Source organism: Camellia sinensis, chromosome 5, assembly GCF_055761805.1.
Source record: "Camellia sinensis isolate YWXY chromosome 5, ASM5576180v1, whole genome shotgun sequence".
Taxonomy (NCBI): domain Eukaryota; kingdom Viridiplantae; phylum Streptophyta; class Magnoliopsida; order Ericales; family Theaceae; genus Camellia; species Camellia sinensis.
In genome coordinates this window covers 195,707,908-195,728,437 of record NC_138965.1, presented here as the reverse complement: position 1 = coordinate 195,728,437, position 20,530 = coordinate 195,707,908, and the positions used below count along the sequence as shown (strand labels likewise).

At 34.9% G+C, this 20,530-nt stretch overlaps 1 protein-coding gene, 1 long non-coding RNA gene and 1 pseudogene across 2 annotated transcripts; 2 read left to right on the top strand and 1 right to left on the bottom strand.

Annotated features, from left to right (window-relative positions):
- Window positions 1-1,342: 1,342 nt before the first annotated feature.
- LOC114315882 (uncharacterized) lies at window positions 1,343-3,978 on the bottom strand. The gene is made up of 2 exons (XR_003647948.2): window positions 3,600-3,978; window positions 1,343-1,711 (listed from the first exon to the last, which is right to left on the bottom strand). It is a non-coding gene; the product is annotated as an uncharacterized LOC114315882 (long non-coding RNA).
- A 1,593-nt stretch (window positions 3,979-5,571) lies between these two features.
- On the top strand, window positions 5,572-7,957 carry LOC114315837 (putative fucosyltransferase 8 pseudogene; annotated as a pseudogene).
- Window positions 7,958-9,355: 1,398 nt separating this feature from the next.
- LOC114315881 (galactoside 2-alpha-L-fucosyltransferase) lies at window positions 9,356-20,433 on the top strand. Its single transcript, XM_028262505.2, has 2 exons — window positions 9,356-9,834; window positions 18,719-20,433. The coding sequence occupies exons 1-2, from the start codon at window positions 9,570-9,572 to the stop codon at window positions 20,173-20,175; spliced, it is 1,722 nt and encodes a 573-aa protein (XP_028118306.2). The 5' UTR covers window positions 9,356-9,569; the 3' UTR covers window positions 20,176-20,433.
- Window positions 20,434-20,530: the final 97 nt, after the last annotated feature.

The following is a 20,530-nucleotide window of genomic DNA, read 5'->3' as shown; positions in this document are numbered from 1 at the left end:
TTGTTTCCAAAGTAGAAATACAGAAACACTCAGATCCACCAGAGTCTCAAGCCTTGTAGAAGCAAACAATGTGGAAATAAACAAACTAAACTCGAGAAACTGTTTAACTTTACATGTTGGAAAAGGGAAGTTATTCCATACCCACAGCGCATGGCAAGGTAGTGGCCCAAAACTGTTCCAAATATAAAAAAATAATGCCCCAAAAAGTTTGTAATTGGCCCAGAAGAAAAGGCCCATTTCTATATGACGAATTTCAGCCGTGGTAACCATTATGAGATATTTTTAAAAACTGGGTTGTTTTAGCTCTCCATTTACAACATTTTGCATTCGCTTGAGATGTGAGATAACTTTTTAATGTTTTAATTATTTTAATCTGAAATTAAAGAATCTCGTTTGAGATAAATTTTTTTAATATTTTTGACTTTTATAAGAAAAAAAATAAAATAATTATAATTTAAATGTGACATTTTATTTTGTTGAACTAAAAAGTCTACTTTGTGTTTTTGTGATTATTTTAGCCAAAAAATCCCATTTTAGCTTATGCCAAACGAAGGCTTTGTTGCTTCATTTTGCAAAGAACCCTTTCAATCTGTTTCAACTAGTGGATTACCTGTAACCCTGTTTTCTTGGTTGATTCGATTGCAAAATATAGCAATTTGATAAAAAGAAAATGGTATATAGAATAGAGAATATAACAAATAAAAACCTAAATCCATACAAGAAAATGACGATTGACTTCTGGAAAAGATGGAATAGAAGTTAAGTACAGACATGATAGGCTAAATGCATAGACAAAAACAGGAATCAAATGCGAGTGCGAGTGTGACGTCCTTTGGTTTACCAAGTTACAAAAATATGACCAATGTGTATGGGCGTATTTATTTTAGGGTAAATTATACTGACCTCCTTTAAGATTTAAAAAATAAATAAAAAATACAAGAAGCCCCACAATTTTGACGACATCCCTTTTAGTAAGACTAAAGAGACTAGAATTAATGTAAATGCTATGAAGGCACAATGATAAACAAAAAAATGATATATTTTAGTATAAAAGAGATGACAATACTATTTTTCTATGCACACAATTAGCAAATTATTAATGAAAATGAGAACAAGTATTATGTGAATTAAAAACTTAATCGAACTCAATGTAATTAATGCCAAACTATGGGATTCAATGTATTTTCTTTATGCCTCAGGAGAGAGGTTAGTGTAATTTACTCTTTATTTTAACAAGATACTTGGAGCATAAGTTACATGCCCCAATAACATTATAGTATTATACTACAGATGAATGTATGTCGTATTTGTATGCAGATTGTCACACGACAAAATTCAGAAGTTCACAAAAATAGCTGCTCCAATAGTCGATTCAAGGACATACATGAACATTTTGTTTTTTGAGAGATAAGATATAACAACATATGAACTTTAAGACTTGCGAACTTTAAAGGCTTTGTTTTATAAATACACACCGAACCAAAGCTTTGTGCGGAAGTGACTTCACAGGCTGACCAGAGTCATTGTAGTAAGAAGTTTTGAAAAATTTTCAAGATAAAGTAATGGAGTCATGCATCTATAAATTTATATGGGAAACATAAAATGTCAATTGCAAATAATAGGAGCATAGTCCTTACTTGCAGCGGATGATCACTGGAACAGGTTTCAAAGCCTTTGGTCCATTCCTTATGCCTCTCTTGTGCGGAGAAACCTGCATGATCAAGAAAATTTTATCATTTGCACCCATGCTTTAGAAGAACATTTTTTTGTTTTTCATTAATATTCTAAAGCCAGAACACTACCGCAATGACATTGATATATTGGGGTGAAAATTCAACTAATTATAACATTGTAACATTCAACACAAGACAACACTTTGGCTGATTAATCAGCACAGGTGAGAATAGAAATCGAGGGATGACACAACAAAAGGATGCACGACTCTATTTAATTGTCGAGGGAAAAGCATATACAATTGCATAAATAAAGGAATGATGATATATTGCAAAGACAATTTATGGAAATCTAGACTGCTATATAAGGGGAAGAGATTCATACTTTTAAAGATGTTGAGACAACTAATTCACAATTTTCCTAAAACAAATTCATATTATTATCACCACACATGGGGAGCTATAAAAACTAAGGTTGTGTTTGAATTATATATTTGGGTAGGGATTTGGAAAGTGAAAGGGAAAAAACGGGTGAAATGTAGCTATATTTAACTTACATTTTCCCTTTCCCTTTCTAAATTCCTACCTAAATCCATGATTAAAGCACAACCTAATAGTACGTTGGTGAATGTGATAGACTTTGTGATGATGAATTCAGTTATTCATTACAAAAATCCAATGCTTGAAAGTGTGAGATAAAATGTGGGTATATGAAACAAGATATGGACAATCCAACATGAAAATAATTTGTAAACTACCCAACGATACAAATTAACACAGCATCACCCAAGCCACAAACAAGGTCTCATATAGATAGTAATCTATGGTGTCCAAAACCTAAGTCACCTTTCATAGTACGGTGTGATGGTTTCAAAATCCATTTGGATGAAGGGGTTTGATGAGACAAGAAAAGAAGTGGTGAGAATAGGAAACCATTCACTTGTTTGGATGGGTTTTCAAAATCCATTTGGATGGAGGGGTTTGGTGAGAAAAGAAAAGAAGTGGTGAGAATAGGAAACCCTTCACTTGTTTGGATGGGTTAAGTAGGTGAGAAATTGTGAGAAATGATGAGAGATAGTAAGAAGAGAATTCTCACCAAACCTATGTTTTGTTTCTCACCTAAAGTGGTGAGATTTGGTGAGAAAGAAATTGGGTTTAATGAAGTTTTCTAAGGTACCAAAATTATCATGTGAAAAAACATAGCTTATTAATATGGAAGGTTATTTTGGTAAAATGAAATTTAACACTTTTCTTTCTTTTCTGTTATTTACTCTATCTAAACAAGATAGGTGAAAAATTATATTCTCTTCTATTTTATTTATCCAAACATAATGGTAAGAAACTATAATCATTTCTTTTCTTTTCTCACCTTATCTCACGATCCAAACAGAGTCTAATAAAAAACCGTAGAATTGAAAGTAATCAGATTTATGGAAACCTTAACCAAACTGTACAAACTGCACAAGATTGAAAATCAAATTGTTTGCAATGTTTGTAAAGCAAAATGAAAGTGCAAAGGGCCAAGTTGTTGAGGATCAAACAAATAAAAATTGAAGCTAACCAGAACTAGCTCAAGCATAATCCAAACAAGGAGTGAAGCATACATTACATCCAACTCAAATCCTAGTATCAAGTGAAAATTAATTCTTTTTTTTTTTTTTAGGGAGACAGATGAGTAAGAACCTCAAGCCAAATGCATAGTATCAGTCCAAACTGTATTGTCACAAAACCCTAAACCCTAATGTTGTGTTTTTTGGATCAATAGTAAGGGACAAGTGTAAACACAGCCTGAAACTACTATACCCAACAAAAATTAAGCAAAACCCAAATCCTAAAACATCATAGAATAACAAATAGATCTTTAAAAAAATACAATTGAACTTTGTGGGGTCAAAAAGAGAGCAAGAAATTCGAGCCTGAAATCACCTTCCTCTTGGGAATTGGAATCCAATGTTGTTGTTAATGGAGTCATGGTCGTGTTCAGGTAAGACCAACGGTGATGAGACGGTGGTTTGACTCATCGGAGGATTAAGCGGCGGAGGTTGGGCAATAGAGTGGGTCCACCTTCTGAGTCCGAATGCACAACCCATCTCCCCCCGGCGCTTTTTAGCATCGCCATCTCAGAGCCATGGTTGCTGCGCACGTTAAGATGTGCAGGGAAGATTGGCGGCGCTGGTTAAGGAGATTGAGGAAGGTGATATTGCCAAGGAAAAATGTGATATACACAAGAAAATGAAAAAACCAGTGGTTTGATTTTTTTTTTTTAGGTAATAAAAGACCAGTGGTCTGATTGTGAATCAATGAATGTTACGAACTCACCCCCTGTTAGTTCAGAAATTATTGAAAAAAAAAATTAATAGTTCAAATTGAATTTTATATTTTATTAATTTAATCTCTATCATATATATATATAAATATTTTAAAAAATTAATAAATAGGTAAAATATGAAAAATATATCAAATTTTCATTTTTTTATTTTTATTTTTAGTATTTAGTGAATTTTTTCATAAATATTATATTTTTTTAGTGTATTTATTTTCAGTGTGTCTAAAAATTTAAAAATTACTTAAATATTTTTCAAAATTCATTAAAAACAATTTTTATTTTTTTATTTTTAAAGTAGGGTATTTTGTGAAAACTGAAGACAAACAAATTGAATATTTTTTGATTGTAAATTTGAGACAAACGCCGCGGTTTCACGTCCGAGCATGGAAAGGGCCCATTCCTTTTCATGGAATTACTATTTGCACACACATTTTTTTTTTCTAACCGTACCCACAATCTAAGTATATACACTCCACAATTTTTTAAATGTTTTTAGAAAGGTTCTATTTAGACATTATTATACATTCATTCAATAGAAACTATTTTTCTAATTTTGATACTCTCTCTTAAAATATGTCTATATAATCACTACAACATACAAAATAATTTAGTTTTTAAAAGTGAAAATTTTGTTACTAAAGATATTTAGGGATCAATTTCTGTCGTTGTGAGGATAGTCGCTAAAAGGTCATATTGAAAAGTAAAAAATAAGACTTTTAGCGACAAAATTTTGAAAATATCACTAATAAATACACTTTTAGGGACAAAATAATTTGGTCTCAAAATGATTTATTTTTTTAGACACAAAATTTGGTTACAAAAAGATAATAATTCATCACTAATGTCTAATTTTTGTGATTAAAAATATAATGACGACATTTTTCTCAATAAAAAAATTTGGCCACTAAAAAATAATTTGCCCCTAAATTTTAGTCTCTAAAAATTTAATTTTTTGTAGTGAATTATATGAAAAAAAAATTTTGAATTGTAAATATAAACACAATTCAACAAAATTAAGACTGTAATGTCATAATAATATTTTTTTAGCTAAAGTACCAAATGAAGAAAAATAGGGGGTTAAGAACAAAATGGTTATGAAAAAATTGCTTCCTACTTGCCCCCATTTTGAGAAAAAAAAAAAAAAAAAAATCCCAAATGAGCAAATTGAAATTTCAAATTGGATTTTTGTACTAATAAAGTTCTATTTTTCACATGTGTTTTGGTGTTTGTTTGCATATGTTATGCCATTGACAGATGTAACCGTGCATCTTATTAAATAAGAATAAATACAGCACAAATTTTTTTTATGAATATGTTACATATCCATTACATTAAGTGCCATTAATAAAACTCCCTATGTCAAAAATCAGTGCTAACAAGTAATAGAACCCCCTTTCAAGCAAAACTATGCAAGATTTTTTCTTATTTATTTTTTTTTTAAATTCATATTTCATGGAGTTATCATGGGTGTCATTACTAAATTCGGATGTTACTAAATTTTTAATAACGACTTTGTTACTGAGTCAATGTTTTCTGATAACAACTCGAACGTTGTTGACCCTTTGTGGGGAAATGTCCATGTTTGTGTTACATTGCAAGAAATTAGGGTTCTATATGATGAGGAGAAGATGGATTGTGGCTACTTGTTCTGTTATTTGGCCTGCTTTGATAGTGGTCTCATTGATTTATTGTAAAACAACACTGGATGAAAATGGAGGATTGGGAATAGTTGGGAAAATTTCCCAAAAAGGTATATACATACTTTATTACTTTCACGTTAAAATTTCAGAACTCAAAATGTCTATCTTTTGAGCTCATAAAAGGGTTTGGAATATTTGGGTGATGACTAGTTTCTCTGTGAGTGATTTTATTGAGATTAGATCTAAGTCAATTTGGATACATTTTTTCTTTAAATGTTATCTTGCTTTTGTTCTTTTTCTGTTTTGATAAACAAAACTAAACAGTGGACTTCTAACTCATCTTGAAAACAGATGAGACTATATATATCTGATCTTTTTTTGGCCTCATCGTGACACTCGTGCGTTGAGTTGCCGTCAATTATTATGCTGCAAACAATTTGAACATGAGTTTCCTCTTATTGTTGGAAAGTCCTTAACCATTATATGATATACTTCTGGTTGATTGTTTTAGATTGTTGAGTGAATAAACAAAAAGAAAAGAAAGAGTGAAATAAATGGAAGCTATTTTTTCTCTCTTTTCTGTCTACAAACACAAATCCAAACACTGATTATATACTATCAACATGCTCTCTTTTTTCTTTTTCTTTCTTTCTTTCTTTCTTTCTTTCCTTCTTCTTCTTTTTTTTTTTTTTTTTCACTTTTCTGGTTTTCCCTCTCTTTGATTTGCAGGTTCAGTATATCATTCTTCAAGTACTAGAACCAAACTCAAAGGCAAATTGCTTGATGGACTTCTATCTGCAGATTTCAACGAAAAAACATGCTCAAGCCGGTACCAATCCACTCTATACCGCAAAACTTCACCCCACAAACCCTCGCCCCATCTCATCTCCACGTTGCGAAGCTACGAATCTATCCACAGACGCTGTAGTCCCCACACCGAATCCTACAACAAAACCCTACAGCATTTTCAGCCCGGTGATCACAGCACTGCCCGCATAGACTGCAAATATCTTGTACATCTGTGGATGCCCCAAGGTGGACTAGGAAACCGGTTACTAAGTTTAGCTTCATCATTTCTCTATGCTCTCCTCACAAACCGAGTTTTGCTCATTGACCAAGGACACAAAGCGGTTGACCTCCTCTGTGAGCCATTCCCTGATACAACGTGGGCCCTCCCTTTGGATTTTCCAATCAAAAACCAATTTGATACCTTCAATAAGGAATCTCCTCATTGTTATGGGAATATGGTGAAGAATCACATCATAGATACTTCAATGGAAAAGTCATTTTTTCCATTTATGTACTTCAATCTAATCTATGATTATGATGATTATGACAAGCAATTTTTCTGCGATCAAGATCAGAATTTCATGAGAGGGGTCTCATGGTTGGTCATCAGATCGGATCAGTACTTCATTCCATCTTTGTTTTTGATTCCATCTTTCAAGCAAGAGCTAAGAAAGTTGTTTCCAGAAAAGGAAACTGTTTTCCATCACTTGGGTCGGTACCTTTTCCATCCTTCCAATCAAGTTTGGGGACTAATCACAAGATATTATCAGGCTTACTTGGCGAAAGCTGATGAGAGAATTGGAATCCAAGTGAGAGATTTTAAAAGCACAAACTTGCCATTCCGAGGCTTGAAGGATCATATAGCTAGCTACTATCTCCCACACTTGGCTGTAAACGAATCAGTTTTCAATCGGAGAAATGATTCATATGATGTAACCAGCCCACTCTCTTACATGATGGATCGAATACTCGACTGTTCTGTAAAGAAAAACTTGCTTCCCAAACTAAAACCCATCAAGAATCCCCAAGAATCTGTCTCTGTTGTTGATTACCAGTCTAATAAAAACTCGAAATCAAAAGTAGTTCTTGTGACATCCTTGGATTCAAGGTACTTTGAAAATTTAAGAAACATGTATTGGGAAAATCCAACAATTAATGGGGAAGTGATTGGTGTTTTCCAACCAAGTCATGAAGGGTACCAACAGCTTGGGAACCTAACACACCACATGAAGGCATGGGCTGAGATTTATCTTCTTAGCTTGATGGATGTGTTGATCACAAGCCCTTGGTCAACCTTTGGATATGTAGCTCAAGGGATTGGAGGTTTGAGACCATGGATTTTAAACAATCCCCAAAAGGAAATGGATTATGATTTGCCATGTCATCGCGCCAAATCAATGGAACCTTGTTTTCATTTTCCTCCGTTTTATGATTGCAAGGCGAAAATAAGAACGGATACCGGGGCTAGAGTTCCTTATGTTCAACATTGTGAGGATACAAGTTGGGGGCTCAAGTTGGTTGATGATTAAGGCTACAGTAATATTAGAAATACATAAAACGATACATAGACACTCACAAGCTTGAGAGCCCTTCTGTATTTGTGTGTACGTAGTGTTGTGTTGCTTGGAAGGCTACACCTTGTGGTTCCTATTATCGTGCTTGTACTGGAAAGGAGGAGTAACAAAACTTCAAACTCTCAAAGAGTACATCTTTTCCATTAGAAGAAGCAAAGCTTTCAAGGCTTGGTCTCACCCTTAAGGTGCCAAGGTTCTTAGGCTTATTAGTCATGATCCCTAATGCTGTGTTGAAGCTTTGTTTAAGATCAGTCTTTCTTCCACAAAGTAGAAATTATTTTTTGTGACCTTTCATTGATGTTTGAGTCTCCATATAAGATCATAAAAGTTTGTGATTTTGATTTTTTTATTTCGTTCCAAAACTATGAATTTTTAGTCTATTGACCCTAACCTTTTTTATTTTTTTATGATTCAAATGATTTAAATCATATAATTAAAAACCAATTAAATAGGTTGTAAGAGGTAACTTGTTCAGAATAGTATTAAAAAAAATGGAGGCTTCGTGTGGTTTAATTTTTAGAAATCTTTTTTGAGTTTTGAGTTGTATTTTGAAAAATAAATTGTTAAAAAGAGTTTTGAAAATTGAAAATTTGTTTAGTTATAAATTTTGAGAATAATTTTGAGATGATTTGTATTTTAAAATATATATATATATTTTTTTAGTAGTTGAATAGATGGATGTGAGGGAATGAGGAAAAATTATTGGTTGGTCTTAGGACGTCACGTAGTCATGCCTTACACCAATCACAATTCACCATGCCTCGTCATGTTCCTCAATCACCTAACACAAATTCGTAGGCTCCACTCCCTTCACCAACCACAACACCATTGGGGCACCACGTGGCGATACTCTAAGACCAACCAATAATTTCTTGAGAATGAGAGAGGAGAAAGGAGAGAAAAAAAATAATTGATTGGTTTATTAATTAAAAAAAGAGAAATAGAGAAGAGAGAAAAAATAATTTTGAAAAGAGTTTTAAAAATTAGTAAATGAAACATATTTTTTGATTTTTTTAATCTAAATATTAATTTAAAAATTAAACCAAAAGTACCGGAGTGCTTTGTTAGTTTAAATTTTAAAAAATAAATTTTTTACCAGTTAACTCAAAATTAAAATTGAAATAAACCTTTAAATATTTATAAGGTGGGTGCTCTAAATCTAAGTATTATTTAGTATTTCTTATATTAACACATTTTTTAAAAAATTTTTAAATCACATTATCTTTTAAATTTTTATATATATTTTTTTATAAAAAACTTAAAAATGTAATTATTTAAATCATCTTAACAACCTTTTTTTATTGAGAAAAAAAATATAAAAATAAAATCACAGATGATACATTACAACAAGTCCATTTTCTCTGATCAAAAGTCAAAATCAACCCATCTCTTTTTTCTCATTTTATAATCAACCTGTTGACTGATGAGCCCGAAATGGCGACCAAGATCGATGACGATTCCAGCCAAAAACCAAACAAAAATAAATAAATTAAAACCCAACCAACGACATGGAAGCAACTCAACGCACATGAAGGCATGAGCTGAAGTGAACTCCCCAATGTTCTGAATGGATCTGAGTGCTTTCAGGAGGCGATTTCTGTCGCCACCGAAGCTCCCCACTTTACGAAGATTCAGCACCATCGGCATCGGAGTCCCAGTCAAGAAAATGGGGTTCACTAAATCCAAGTTTGTCAAGATCTTGTTGGCCTCTTGTTTTGTTGCTTTGCCTGTTTTAATCACTCTCTCTGTGATTCATCGAACACCATCACCAACTGATCACACCCCATGGTTCGCTAAAGCTACGGATTTTCAAGTTGCTCCACTGAGAACAGGTAATATTGAACCAACCCTTTAATTGGTGCCTTTCATATATGTTTCAAATTGATGGTTGTTGATGTTCGAATTGATAAGTTTATATACCTATTTGATGATACATACATATTAAATCTATTTCAATTCGAACCCCAAAAGAAAAAATAAACAAGAAGAAAATTCTGGGTCAATTTCAAATTTCAATATAGTGCTTTTGAGATTTTTGTCATTGGGAACAGAAGACAGTACACAAGTGATTAATGTGGTTCAGCTTGTTTGTGGAATGTGTTCATGCTTTTAAGCTAAATTTGCTTCATGAGCATCCCAGGATTCAAATTCAGAATAACTCATTGGTTGTGTTATTGGGTTTGAAGTTTGGAAGTGTAGATTATTATTGTGTTTGTTTGATGGGGTTGATTATCATTGCCTTATCTACAGTAATGTGTTCTTGATTGTTCTGTCTATTAATGGAGATATGTGCAAACTGCTTGATTATAAAATCTGCGATGGATCTAGAGCGGCATAGAAAAAAGATAAGAAAATAAAAAATAAAAAATAAAAAGAAATTTGCAATATGCGGGAATATCTAATGAAGAAAATAAAGAATTTTAATATGAATGTTCTCTGTGAACACCTGTAAATTTAGCAATTCAGATTAACCTACAGTATAAGGTTCAGGCTTGGAGTTCATAACAAGTCATCTTTGTAGCATTTATCTGATAGACACAGAAATGAAGTAATGTAATCCAAGTGCAAAAAATTCCTATAAATTTGCAAGTGCTAATGCCTACTAATGGGTTCAAATTCAGCCAGTAAGAAAGAGAAAAAGATTTGCACCCCACAAGCTATTTTATCAAAAAGATTCATTTTCAGTTTTCTTACAAAGAAGCATGATTTAAATTAACCATAAATAGCCATAGCTGTATCGTGATTGTATAAGGCCCTTATATCTTAACTCAATTAGTTAAAATATAATATTGTGCCTTTTACTAGTACCAATTAATTTTAGCAGGATTTGCACCATGAATTTCTGTGTAGTTAAACTCATTGATATAGTCAAGGTTTTGTAATTTGAGCAACCTGCCTGCATCTGTAAATATAGTTAGGGCAATTATCTTTGACTTGCAACATATTTTTAGGTTGTGCACGCAACACTTAATTATGAAATTACAACAAGAAGTTATAGTTGGCTTACTACAAATATTGTCTTATGCAGTTATGATTTCTGAGCCTGTAATATTTGAAAATAGCCACTATAGCTTTTAGTTGTTTCAAACTGTAGATGGTTGGTGGTGATAGGAAGATGGCAGACACTTGGATGGAGAGTGAGCACCGGAGGGGAGAGGCTGTGAGCTTGGCCAACCTTAGTAAGAGAGAAGGTGGCAATGAATAGGAGATGATAGTTGAGGATGGATGGTCATGCCCCCCAACATATGCATGGAGGCCTTTCATATTGGGTGCCAAACCATGGAGGCCAACTCACCTCTAGATAGGTGGCTCATCTTCTTTGGTTCAACAAGATGGATTTATCTCTCAACTACCACTGGTCCTAGAATCACACCTTGAGATTTGTATCATGAGTGCTGCAGAGGGGCTCCGGTATTATGTATGATATGTTCTCTGATATGTCGCTTCTTGATCAAAGCATCTCTCTTTCTCCCTGTCTGAGACTGGTAGGGCTATTTCGAGGAATCGAGTGACCTGATGATGCCTTAACTCTAGCTTTTAAACTACATACCTCTAGTGATTTGAGGTACAGAATCCTACGCCTTACTCCCGGCCTAAGTGGCCATGGCTGTACTGGAAATGCCTTGTCATGTAGGAGATGACTTTGTTGAGGAAGGGGGGATGAGGCATAGGAGACTCATTGCTCGGTAGATGATCCCTTGGTCGAGAGTCAAGATGCGATGACCCACTGCGAGTTAGCTCGAAGGAGCACGAGGGACCATTAGAGGAACATTGCCTAGAGGAGTCAGCTTAGAGGAGCTTGAGTTTGCTTAGAGGAGCTTAAGATTGCTCAGGGGAGCATTGGCAGAGAGGCTATTTGAGATGAGCGCTTGGCATTTCAAGAGTCTTGGCAAAGGGCAGAGTTTTAGAGTATTGGCGAAAGACATAGTTTCAGAGACGCGCAGAGGAGCTTTGGCAGAGGCCATTTTTCAAAAGGGGCAAGTTTTCAAGGGCGGTTAACTCAGCGGAGTTTTGAGAAAAGTTGCCAATAGAGAGTGCAACAAATGGGGTGCATTTTAGCTGGATTTGAGTAGAGAACAATGAGGGGTGCTTGGCTAAAAGAGTTGGACGTTAAAGGTAGGCCACCAACACAGAGGTGTTGGACTTGTCAAAGGAGCCGGTACATGCACTGCAGCATCAGCTTTGTGCTACATCAACAAGGACGTTGATGGTTGGAGTGGAGGATAGGGATGGCAATGGCTAACCTACCCGGGTATCTATGGAGACCCAACCTAAATACATGGGTTTTCCTCTTTTTTCCTTATCCATTGGGTAGAGTAAGTGATATTCTTTACATATCTACAGGGGATGGGTACCCACTAATTTCCTCATATGTTATTTATTTATTTATTTATTTATATATTTTATTAAAATTCACAACCAAAACTAAATATATATTCAATCTTTTTTCTTTTATTTATTTATTTATTTTTTCAGGTTCACAAACAATTTTTTTTTTTTTTAGATCCACAACCAAAGCTAAATATACCTCCAATCTTTTTTTTTTATTATTATTTTTATTTTTAAGGTTCACAACCATTTTTTTTTTAATTTTTAAAATTTACAACCAAAGCTAAATATACATTCAATCTTTTTTCTTTTGTTTTATTTTTTTTATTTTGTTTTATTTTGTTTTATTTTTTAAGGTTCACAACCATTTTTTTTTTTTATTTTAAGATTCACAACCAAAGCTAAATATACATTCAATCTTATTTTATTTTATTTGGCTCAACAATAAAATCAAATACACATTAATTAACATTGTTATATTATTCTTGTCAAATTTTATGTATATCTAGTATTTTTTAAATTTATTTAAAAAAATTAAGGACACTGTCTAGTGCAGGTTTCGGTTTGCTTTTCTATGTTATTTTATTTTGTTATGTATTGTAATTTTCAGAATGGTTTGCTTGTTCTGAAATTTCAATTAACGAGTATGAATCTATTTGGTTTATGTTATCACACAATTTATACAACATATATATATATATATATATATATATATAAATATATATGAATGTATTTGAAAATAAGGAAATTGTAGAGAATCGAAACAAGCATGAGTCGTGATTGGTTAGAAATGATGGGTACAAAGATTTATTTGTTAGAAAAACAAAAAGGGGATACAAAGTCTTACTAAATAATTTTTTTTAAAATAAAAGAATTTTTCTTAGTTATGAACAGATTTAACTGAAATCAGCTTGTTTCCCAATGTTATGCTTCATTTATTTAGATAGAAAATATTTTTTAATGAAAATATTTTTTATAAAAAAATTAAAAATATATTTTTTTATATTTGGTGGTGGTGGTGATGGAACGAAGGTGAAAGTAGAGATTGTGACATAGTGGTGGGGTAATGGCGGCAGTGATGGTGGTAGTGTGATAGTGAAGGTGAGAATAGTGGTGATGGTGTTGTGAAATTAGTAAAAATTTAATTGAAAAAACATTTTGTTTTTTAAAAGTAACAAACAACAGAATTCGTGGGGGACAAAAGGAAGAAGATGGAGGATGGATTGGGTGTAGTAAGGCATAGATATCTTAAAATGAGTGGTTCAGATTTGTTAAAAGGTATAATTAGATTTTGGATAAATTAAAATGAATGGTTCAAATTTGTTAAGAGAAAGATGGTTTAACGTCTAAAATGTCCATGGCTAAGAGATCAACAAACAATTCCTTGTTTATGCCCTGATGCAATTTAATATGGGTCTTATAACACTTTCTTCAAACAGGTTCTTTCACATTTTATTTCTTCAAACAGACTCTTATAACATTGTAAACAGGTTCTTATAACATGTAGGGGAGAGAGTGAGAGTGAGAGAGAGATGGTTGTAATTTTTTTTTTAATCTTCCACGTTCTTCCACATTTTTTTTTTAATTACTAAAACTTATTTGATTGTCTCAAAATTATATATTTGATTATTATAAATCAAACTTTTTAATTAATTAATTAATGTGTATTTGATTTTGTTGTTGAACCAAATAAAATAAAATAAGATTGAATGTATATTTAGTTTTGTTGTGAACCTTAAAAAAAATAAAAAAATAAGTTGTTAACATTAAATATATTAAAAAAAAAAGAAAAACGATTGAAGGTATATTTAGCTAAAACCTTAAAAAAAAAAAAAGAAAAAAAAAAGTTGTTAACATTAAATATATTAAAAAAGAAAGAAAAAAGATTGAAGGTATATTTAGCTTTTGTTGTGAACCTTTAAAAAAAAAAGTGGTTGTTAACATTAAATATAAAAAATAAAAATAAAATAAAAATGGGAATTAAAGTGGGTTGGGGAAAATCCAAACTCATTAAGAAATGGGGAGGGTGGTACCCATGGGGAATGGGGAATAGGAAAAATTTATTATAGGGGAATGGGGATGGGGAATTAATATCCACCCCATTAACCCCCATTGCCATCCCTAGTGGAGAGAGTGTTACGGGTTGCCTTGCACGGCGCACGGCTAACTCCGTGACGTTTTGCTTGTGGTGGTGTGACCAATTGAGTGCTCAAGAGTGGCCCTTAGAAGTGCCTCAACGTGGCCCAACATTGGCCCCAAGAAGCCCAAGGCATACAGGCCATTATGCAGCCAGCAGCACGCCCAAGTAGCACAGGCCGTGCCCATGCCAGCTGCCACCAGCAGCAGCAGCAGCAAGCTGCAAGGCCGCAGCCTATGCCAACAACCAGCATCAGCAGCAGCTAGCAGGCAGGCCACAGACAGGCCGCGGCTCAAGCCGCAGCCCAGGCTGCCTGCCAGCATTGCCAGTCACAGCCCAGGCCGCGTCCCAGCAGCAGCAGTAGTCAACAGTGCAGATTTTTGGCGCGTTGTTTGGGCATCCAAATGAAAGAATTTTGGGATTAAATTTTTACTGGAAAGAGGTCTTGGGGGAAGTGTTTTCCCAACCAAGTTTCATGATTTTTCTCAATTTGTGGAATTTTTGAAAAATCATTATGCCTTCTCGGACAAAGACAAGTTTCGTTGTGCCAGATGGCTAAATGCTTAACAAGCATATACAAAAGGGCAAGGTGTGCTACCTACTTGCCTCCCCACCCAAACTGGGCTTCAAGTGAGCAACCTTGGGGTAATTCAAGGGCGGGTTTTAGGCATCCAGAGGGGTGTCTAGAGTCTCCATGTGGGTTTGGGAGCCCCCTGGGCAGTGCAAAAATGTAAGCACTGCGCGTGTTCCCCGAGGGAGAGGTTTGACACGTTGTTTCCATTATGCCACTCGATATGGCATCTTGGGGACTTGTTTTAGACTGAATGGGCTATCGAGGCATCACCACAGGCCTCGTGTGCCAACTCAAGTGCTTGGTTTGGGTCTTAGTAGTAGGAATCGTTACAATAGGTGACGATTTTGTGGGAGAAACGCGATTTTGCGTTCCCGAATCAAAATCATGTAAGAAACGTGATTCGTAAGGGAGAAAATCATGTTTCGCTATGACATGAAACCGTCTATGAAAATCAAACAACTCCAGATGCAAAATAAATAAAAACAAAGATTTGAACAAGATTTTGAGTAAAAATTATGAAGCATATATACAAAAAAAAAATTAATAGCACATACGAGATAACCATTAAATTCAAATATTACTTACAGAATTTGGGTATATCTAATTCTGATTGGCAATTTCATGAATAGGTTCACATCTATTCATATATCCATTATTCCATAATCTGTGAGGATGGCTTTGGGTCTGCCGTCGGTAATGCAATTGCTGGGCCTGAGGTTGGAAAATGTTTGGTGTGGAGAGAGGAGATAGATACTAGACTGTTTGGATGGAGGAAGAGGAACTGTGTAGTGGAGTTGAGAAGACCTAGCACTTGTCAAAGAATAGAGGAAGAAGAACTGCGGTGGAGTCAGTCGGCAAGAAGAAGCTGGAACGTTGGTCATCGAAGTATAAAGGAGAGAGGGGGGGGTATATGCAGAGTTTTTTTTAGGCCTCGTTTGGGAACAGGCTAATTTAGGCCTTGTTTGGCAAGTGGCTATTTTAGCCAAAAAGTTAAAAAGTCACTAAAAAAATCAAAAAGCTAACAACTTATACCAAAAAGTCAAAGATTCTCTTTTCTCTCTACTTTTTGCACATCTTTTCGTAAAAAGCCAAAAAGTCATCCCAAACATATTAGTTTTTTTTACATCACATTTTAACCAAAAAGCCAAGAAGTTACTAAAAAGGCCTGTTCCCAAATGAGGCCTTAGTAACTTTTTGGCTATTTGGCTGAGATATGAGCTAAAAAAAACTAATATGTTTGGGATGACTTTTTGGTTTTTTACGAAAAGATGTGCAAAAAGTAGAGAGAAAAGAGAATCTTTGACTTTTTGGTATGGGTTGTTGGCTTTTTGATTTTTTTAATAACTTTTTGACTTTTTGGCTAAACCGGCCTGTTGCCAAACGAGGCCTTATGTAGAATTTGGGTGAGACAGTAAACATAGATGGGTGTATATGCAGAGTTTGGGTGAGAGTAAACAGTGTTTTAATCAGACTTTTTAGATCTCCAATGCCCTAGGTGTAGGCTGTAATTATTTTATTTGGGATAATAGAATAAACAGTGTTGTAGAAGAACAAATATTATAAGGAAAATCACTTGTTAATATTAGAAATGTGAGAAAAAATATACTCCTTTCATTTCAAAATAGTAGTCTTTTTTGGGGAATTTAATTTTTTTTTTGTAGTATAATTATTACACTTTAAAAAAATTGATTTCTAAAATTACGCTTTGATAGTATATTTTTTGAAAAATATCAATTGTCATAATTGTATTTTTTGTGGTGTTAATGAATTTAAAAGAAGGGCAAAATAGAAAATTAATATTATTTTAGTCCTTGATTTTTGAAAAAGTACTAATATTTTGGGAGAATAAAAAATGGAATAAGGGACTAATATTTTGAGACGGAGGGATTATTAAAAAAGTGTATAGATTTTGCCCAAACTTAGTGATATATTTTGTCTATCTAATGAGAATTTATAAAATATTTATATTTTGGTAGCAACTCTACTTTTTTCATTTATAACATATATATATATATATATATATGTCAATTTATTTATTAAAAAAATATATAAACATGTATGTCAATTAAAAAAAAAAAAGAAGATAAATTAAAAATATAATTAATAAAAATAATACATAAGCGCTCCTAATCTACAACTCTTTTAAGTGGCCAAGTTCCCCCGCTCCCGCTCCGTGCAACTAAGGTTTGGGTTCAACCTTGCATGAGAGGATCCCGTGCCTTAAGCTAAGCGGTTGGAAGGCAACACTCCATATGTGGGCTATCGAATGAAAGCATCAAGCTTTGCATTGACTAAATCCATTGAGGGATGACATTATGTTACAAGCGAGCTACGGGTTGAGACGTTGCCTTACTCATGCTACACGTTGGTGCAATGCTAAGGTGCGCAATGGCCTTAGGCGGAATCTAACACGTGTTGGCACGAGGACTACGCCGTGGGCAAGAGATTGACCGTCGGTGGCTTGTGGGCTTTGCATAACCGTATGGCTATCCGATATGCATCTATTGAGGCATGCTTGACCTTGTGACACTTTGAGATGTAGTCAAAGACCTACCATGCTATGTTGGCTTGTCGGCTAAGTCAAGGGCCTTCGCTAGCACATCGTTGTGTGGCTAGGCACCTTGATGACATGAACCTAAGTTGGGCGAGCACCTTGCTTGAGGTAAGCTTGGTGCTACGAAGCGACTTACGCCGTGCTTGGTGCACTTGAGGCGTCAAGCCTACTTGTGGCATCCGGGTGAAGACGGAATTTCCTTGTAAAGTTATTTTGCTTGACAAAGCATTGGGTCCTAATGTTCAAATGGGTGAGATCATCAACACTCGATTTGTCAACGAGCTTTGGCGGGCTTAAACTTGGTGAAGTTTGAGCGCCACACGGGAGAAGAATTGATCCGTTGCGCCTCTAAAGGAGTTGGCCAGTGACACTCAGCCAAAGGTGTTGGGCCATACTGCTAATGAGTAGGGTGGTTGAGTGGAGGTGCCACGCCTCAGGGTGTCCTATCCTTAACTTGTCCTATGATGCCATTGCTTGGAGCTAAGTCACCAAGCATGTTTAGTAGTTAGGGAACCATACTTGGTAGTTCATGTGCCCCCCCACTTAGGCTAGGTTCATTACGCCAATGGTTTGTCTGAGAGTTGACATAATACCAGGACAGCTTGCCATTTGGAGATTCCTTATCTGAGTTGGTAAGTTGGAGATAACATGGCACTCACAGGGCCAGCCATGTAGCGGTGGCTATTCAAACATGTACACAGGTTATAAGAATCTTAATGAGGCTAAATTAGCTATTTTATTGAACTTTTGAGCTAAACTATTGTTGTTCCTATTTATTTATATTTTCACAATCATGAGCATATACTCCTTTGGAAGGAGGCTTGGAATCATTTGTCAATTTTCTGAAATGACATGCTTAATTATCATCATGTGGTAGTTCTCCTTTGGAGTTTTATTATTTTCTTTAGTTTCTTGGAAAAAATAGATTTTGTTTAGAACCACGGCTCCAAAATAGAATATCAGTATCCAAACCTTTGATTCTACTCCCTTATTCAAAAAGTCTGGGATATTATTATTTCTACACATTCCTCAATGAATATCTATTACCAGATCCAGAAAAAGTGGTATTTTCTGATACTTCTAGCTTGTTAATATGTCCTCTTCTTCTCTTGCATATTACAGGTTCAGAAGATTATTCCTCTCAACCTGTTGACAAATTGCTCAATGGACTTCTTGTCCCTGGGTTCGATGAACAATCTTGCTTAAGCAGGTACCAGTCTGCCTCTTATCACAAATATTCATCATCCCATGTTCCTTCTTCCTATCTCCTTTCTCAGTTACGGAGATATGAGGATCTCCATAAACGTTGCGGACCCTACACCAAACTCTATAACAAGACCGTGGAGCTACTCAAGTCTGGCCAAGCCTCGGGTCCCACAGAGTGCAGCTATATAGTCTGGGTATCGTTTAGTGGCTTGGGGAACAGGATACTAACTCTGGCTTCTGCATTCCTTTACGCTCTCCTCACAAACCGAGTCCTACTCGTCGATGGAGGAAACGACATCGTCGATCTCTTTTGCGAACCATTTCCTGAGAAATCATGGCTTTTACCAAAGGACTTCCCCGTTGTGAATCAGTTCAAAAGCTTTGATCAGAACTCTTCTCATTGTTATGGAAACTTGTTGAAAAATAACATCATAAATCATTCAAAAGAGTCACTGCCATCATTTCTGTATCTCCATCTTGTTCATGATTATGGCGATCATGATAAGCTGTTCTTTTGCGACCAAGAACAAGCTCTTCTCGGAAAAGTTCCTTGGTTGATTATGAAAACTGATAACTACTTCGTCCCTTCTCTCTTCTTGATTCCATCCTTCGAGCAAGAACTAGGCAATTTATTCCCCGAGAAAGGAAATGTTTTCCATCACTTGGGTCGGTATCTTTTTCATCCAACGAACGAAGTCTGGGGACTAATCACGAGGTACTATCAGGCTTACTTAGCAAATGCAGACGAGCGAATTGGGATCCAAATAAGAGTCTTCGACATTGGAACCGAAACGTTTCCACACGTAATGGATCAAATTTTAGCCTGTACTCTACAGAACAAATTACTTCCACAAGTCAACGTTCATGAACCCGTGATAGCTCTGCCTAGAAACCAGAAAACAAAAGCAGTTTTAATAACTTCTTTATATCCTGGGTACTCTGAGAATTTGAGAAAGATGTATTGGGAACACCCGACCGTTACTGGGGAAGTGATCAGAATTTACCAACCGAGTCATGAAGAGCACCAACAGACTGAGAAGCAGATGCACAACTTGAAGGCATGGGCAGAGATCTATCTCCTTAGTTTGACTGATTACTTGGTCACAAGTTCATGGTCAACATTTGGCTACGTGGCTCAGGGTTTGGCGGGTATTAACCCTTTGATTCTGTACAAGCCTGAGAATCGGATGGCTCCAGATCCACCTTGTCGTTGGGGCATGTCGATGGAACCTTGTTTTCACGCTCCTCCATTCTACGACTGCAAAGCAAAGAAAGGGGTTGATACCGGTTCTGTTGTTCCTTACGTTAGGCATTGCGAGGATATGAAATGGGGTCTGAAGCTAGTTGATGGGGTCAATGATGATATATCATGACTATATATACAACTGTCTATACAATTTTGGATGCAAGTAGAAAATTGATTCAGAGGAATTCAACTTTTTACCTTATAATTGTTTGCATATTGTGTTGATGTCTCTAAATTTTCCGAATTAGACTGGCGTAAACCAAATTTATTTGCAAAGTCTGAGAATGTTACTAATCTTTTCGTTGTGACACTAGAAGATATTATGAATAGTTGTGATCCTTATGTAATTGTACCAGAATTCAACAAGGGCTGATCATTATTGTCATTTTATTATATATTATGGTTAGCAAGTACAAGGAATTTGAACCCATGATTATGCCCGAGCAATAAACAGGATACACTTTAGGATTAAATAATTCTAG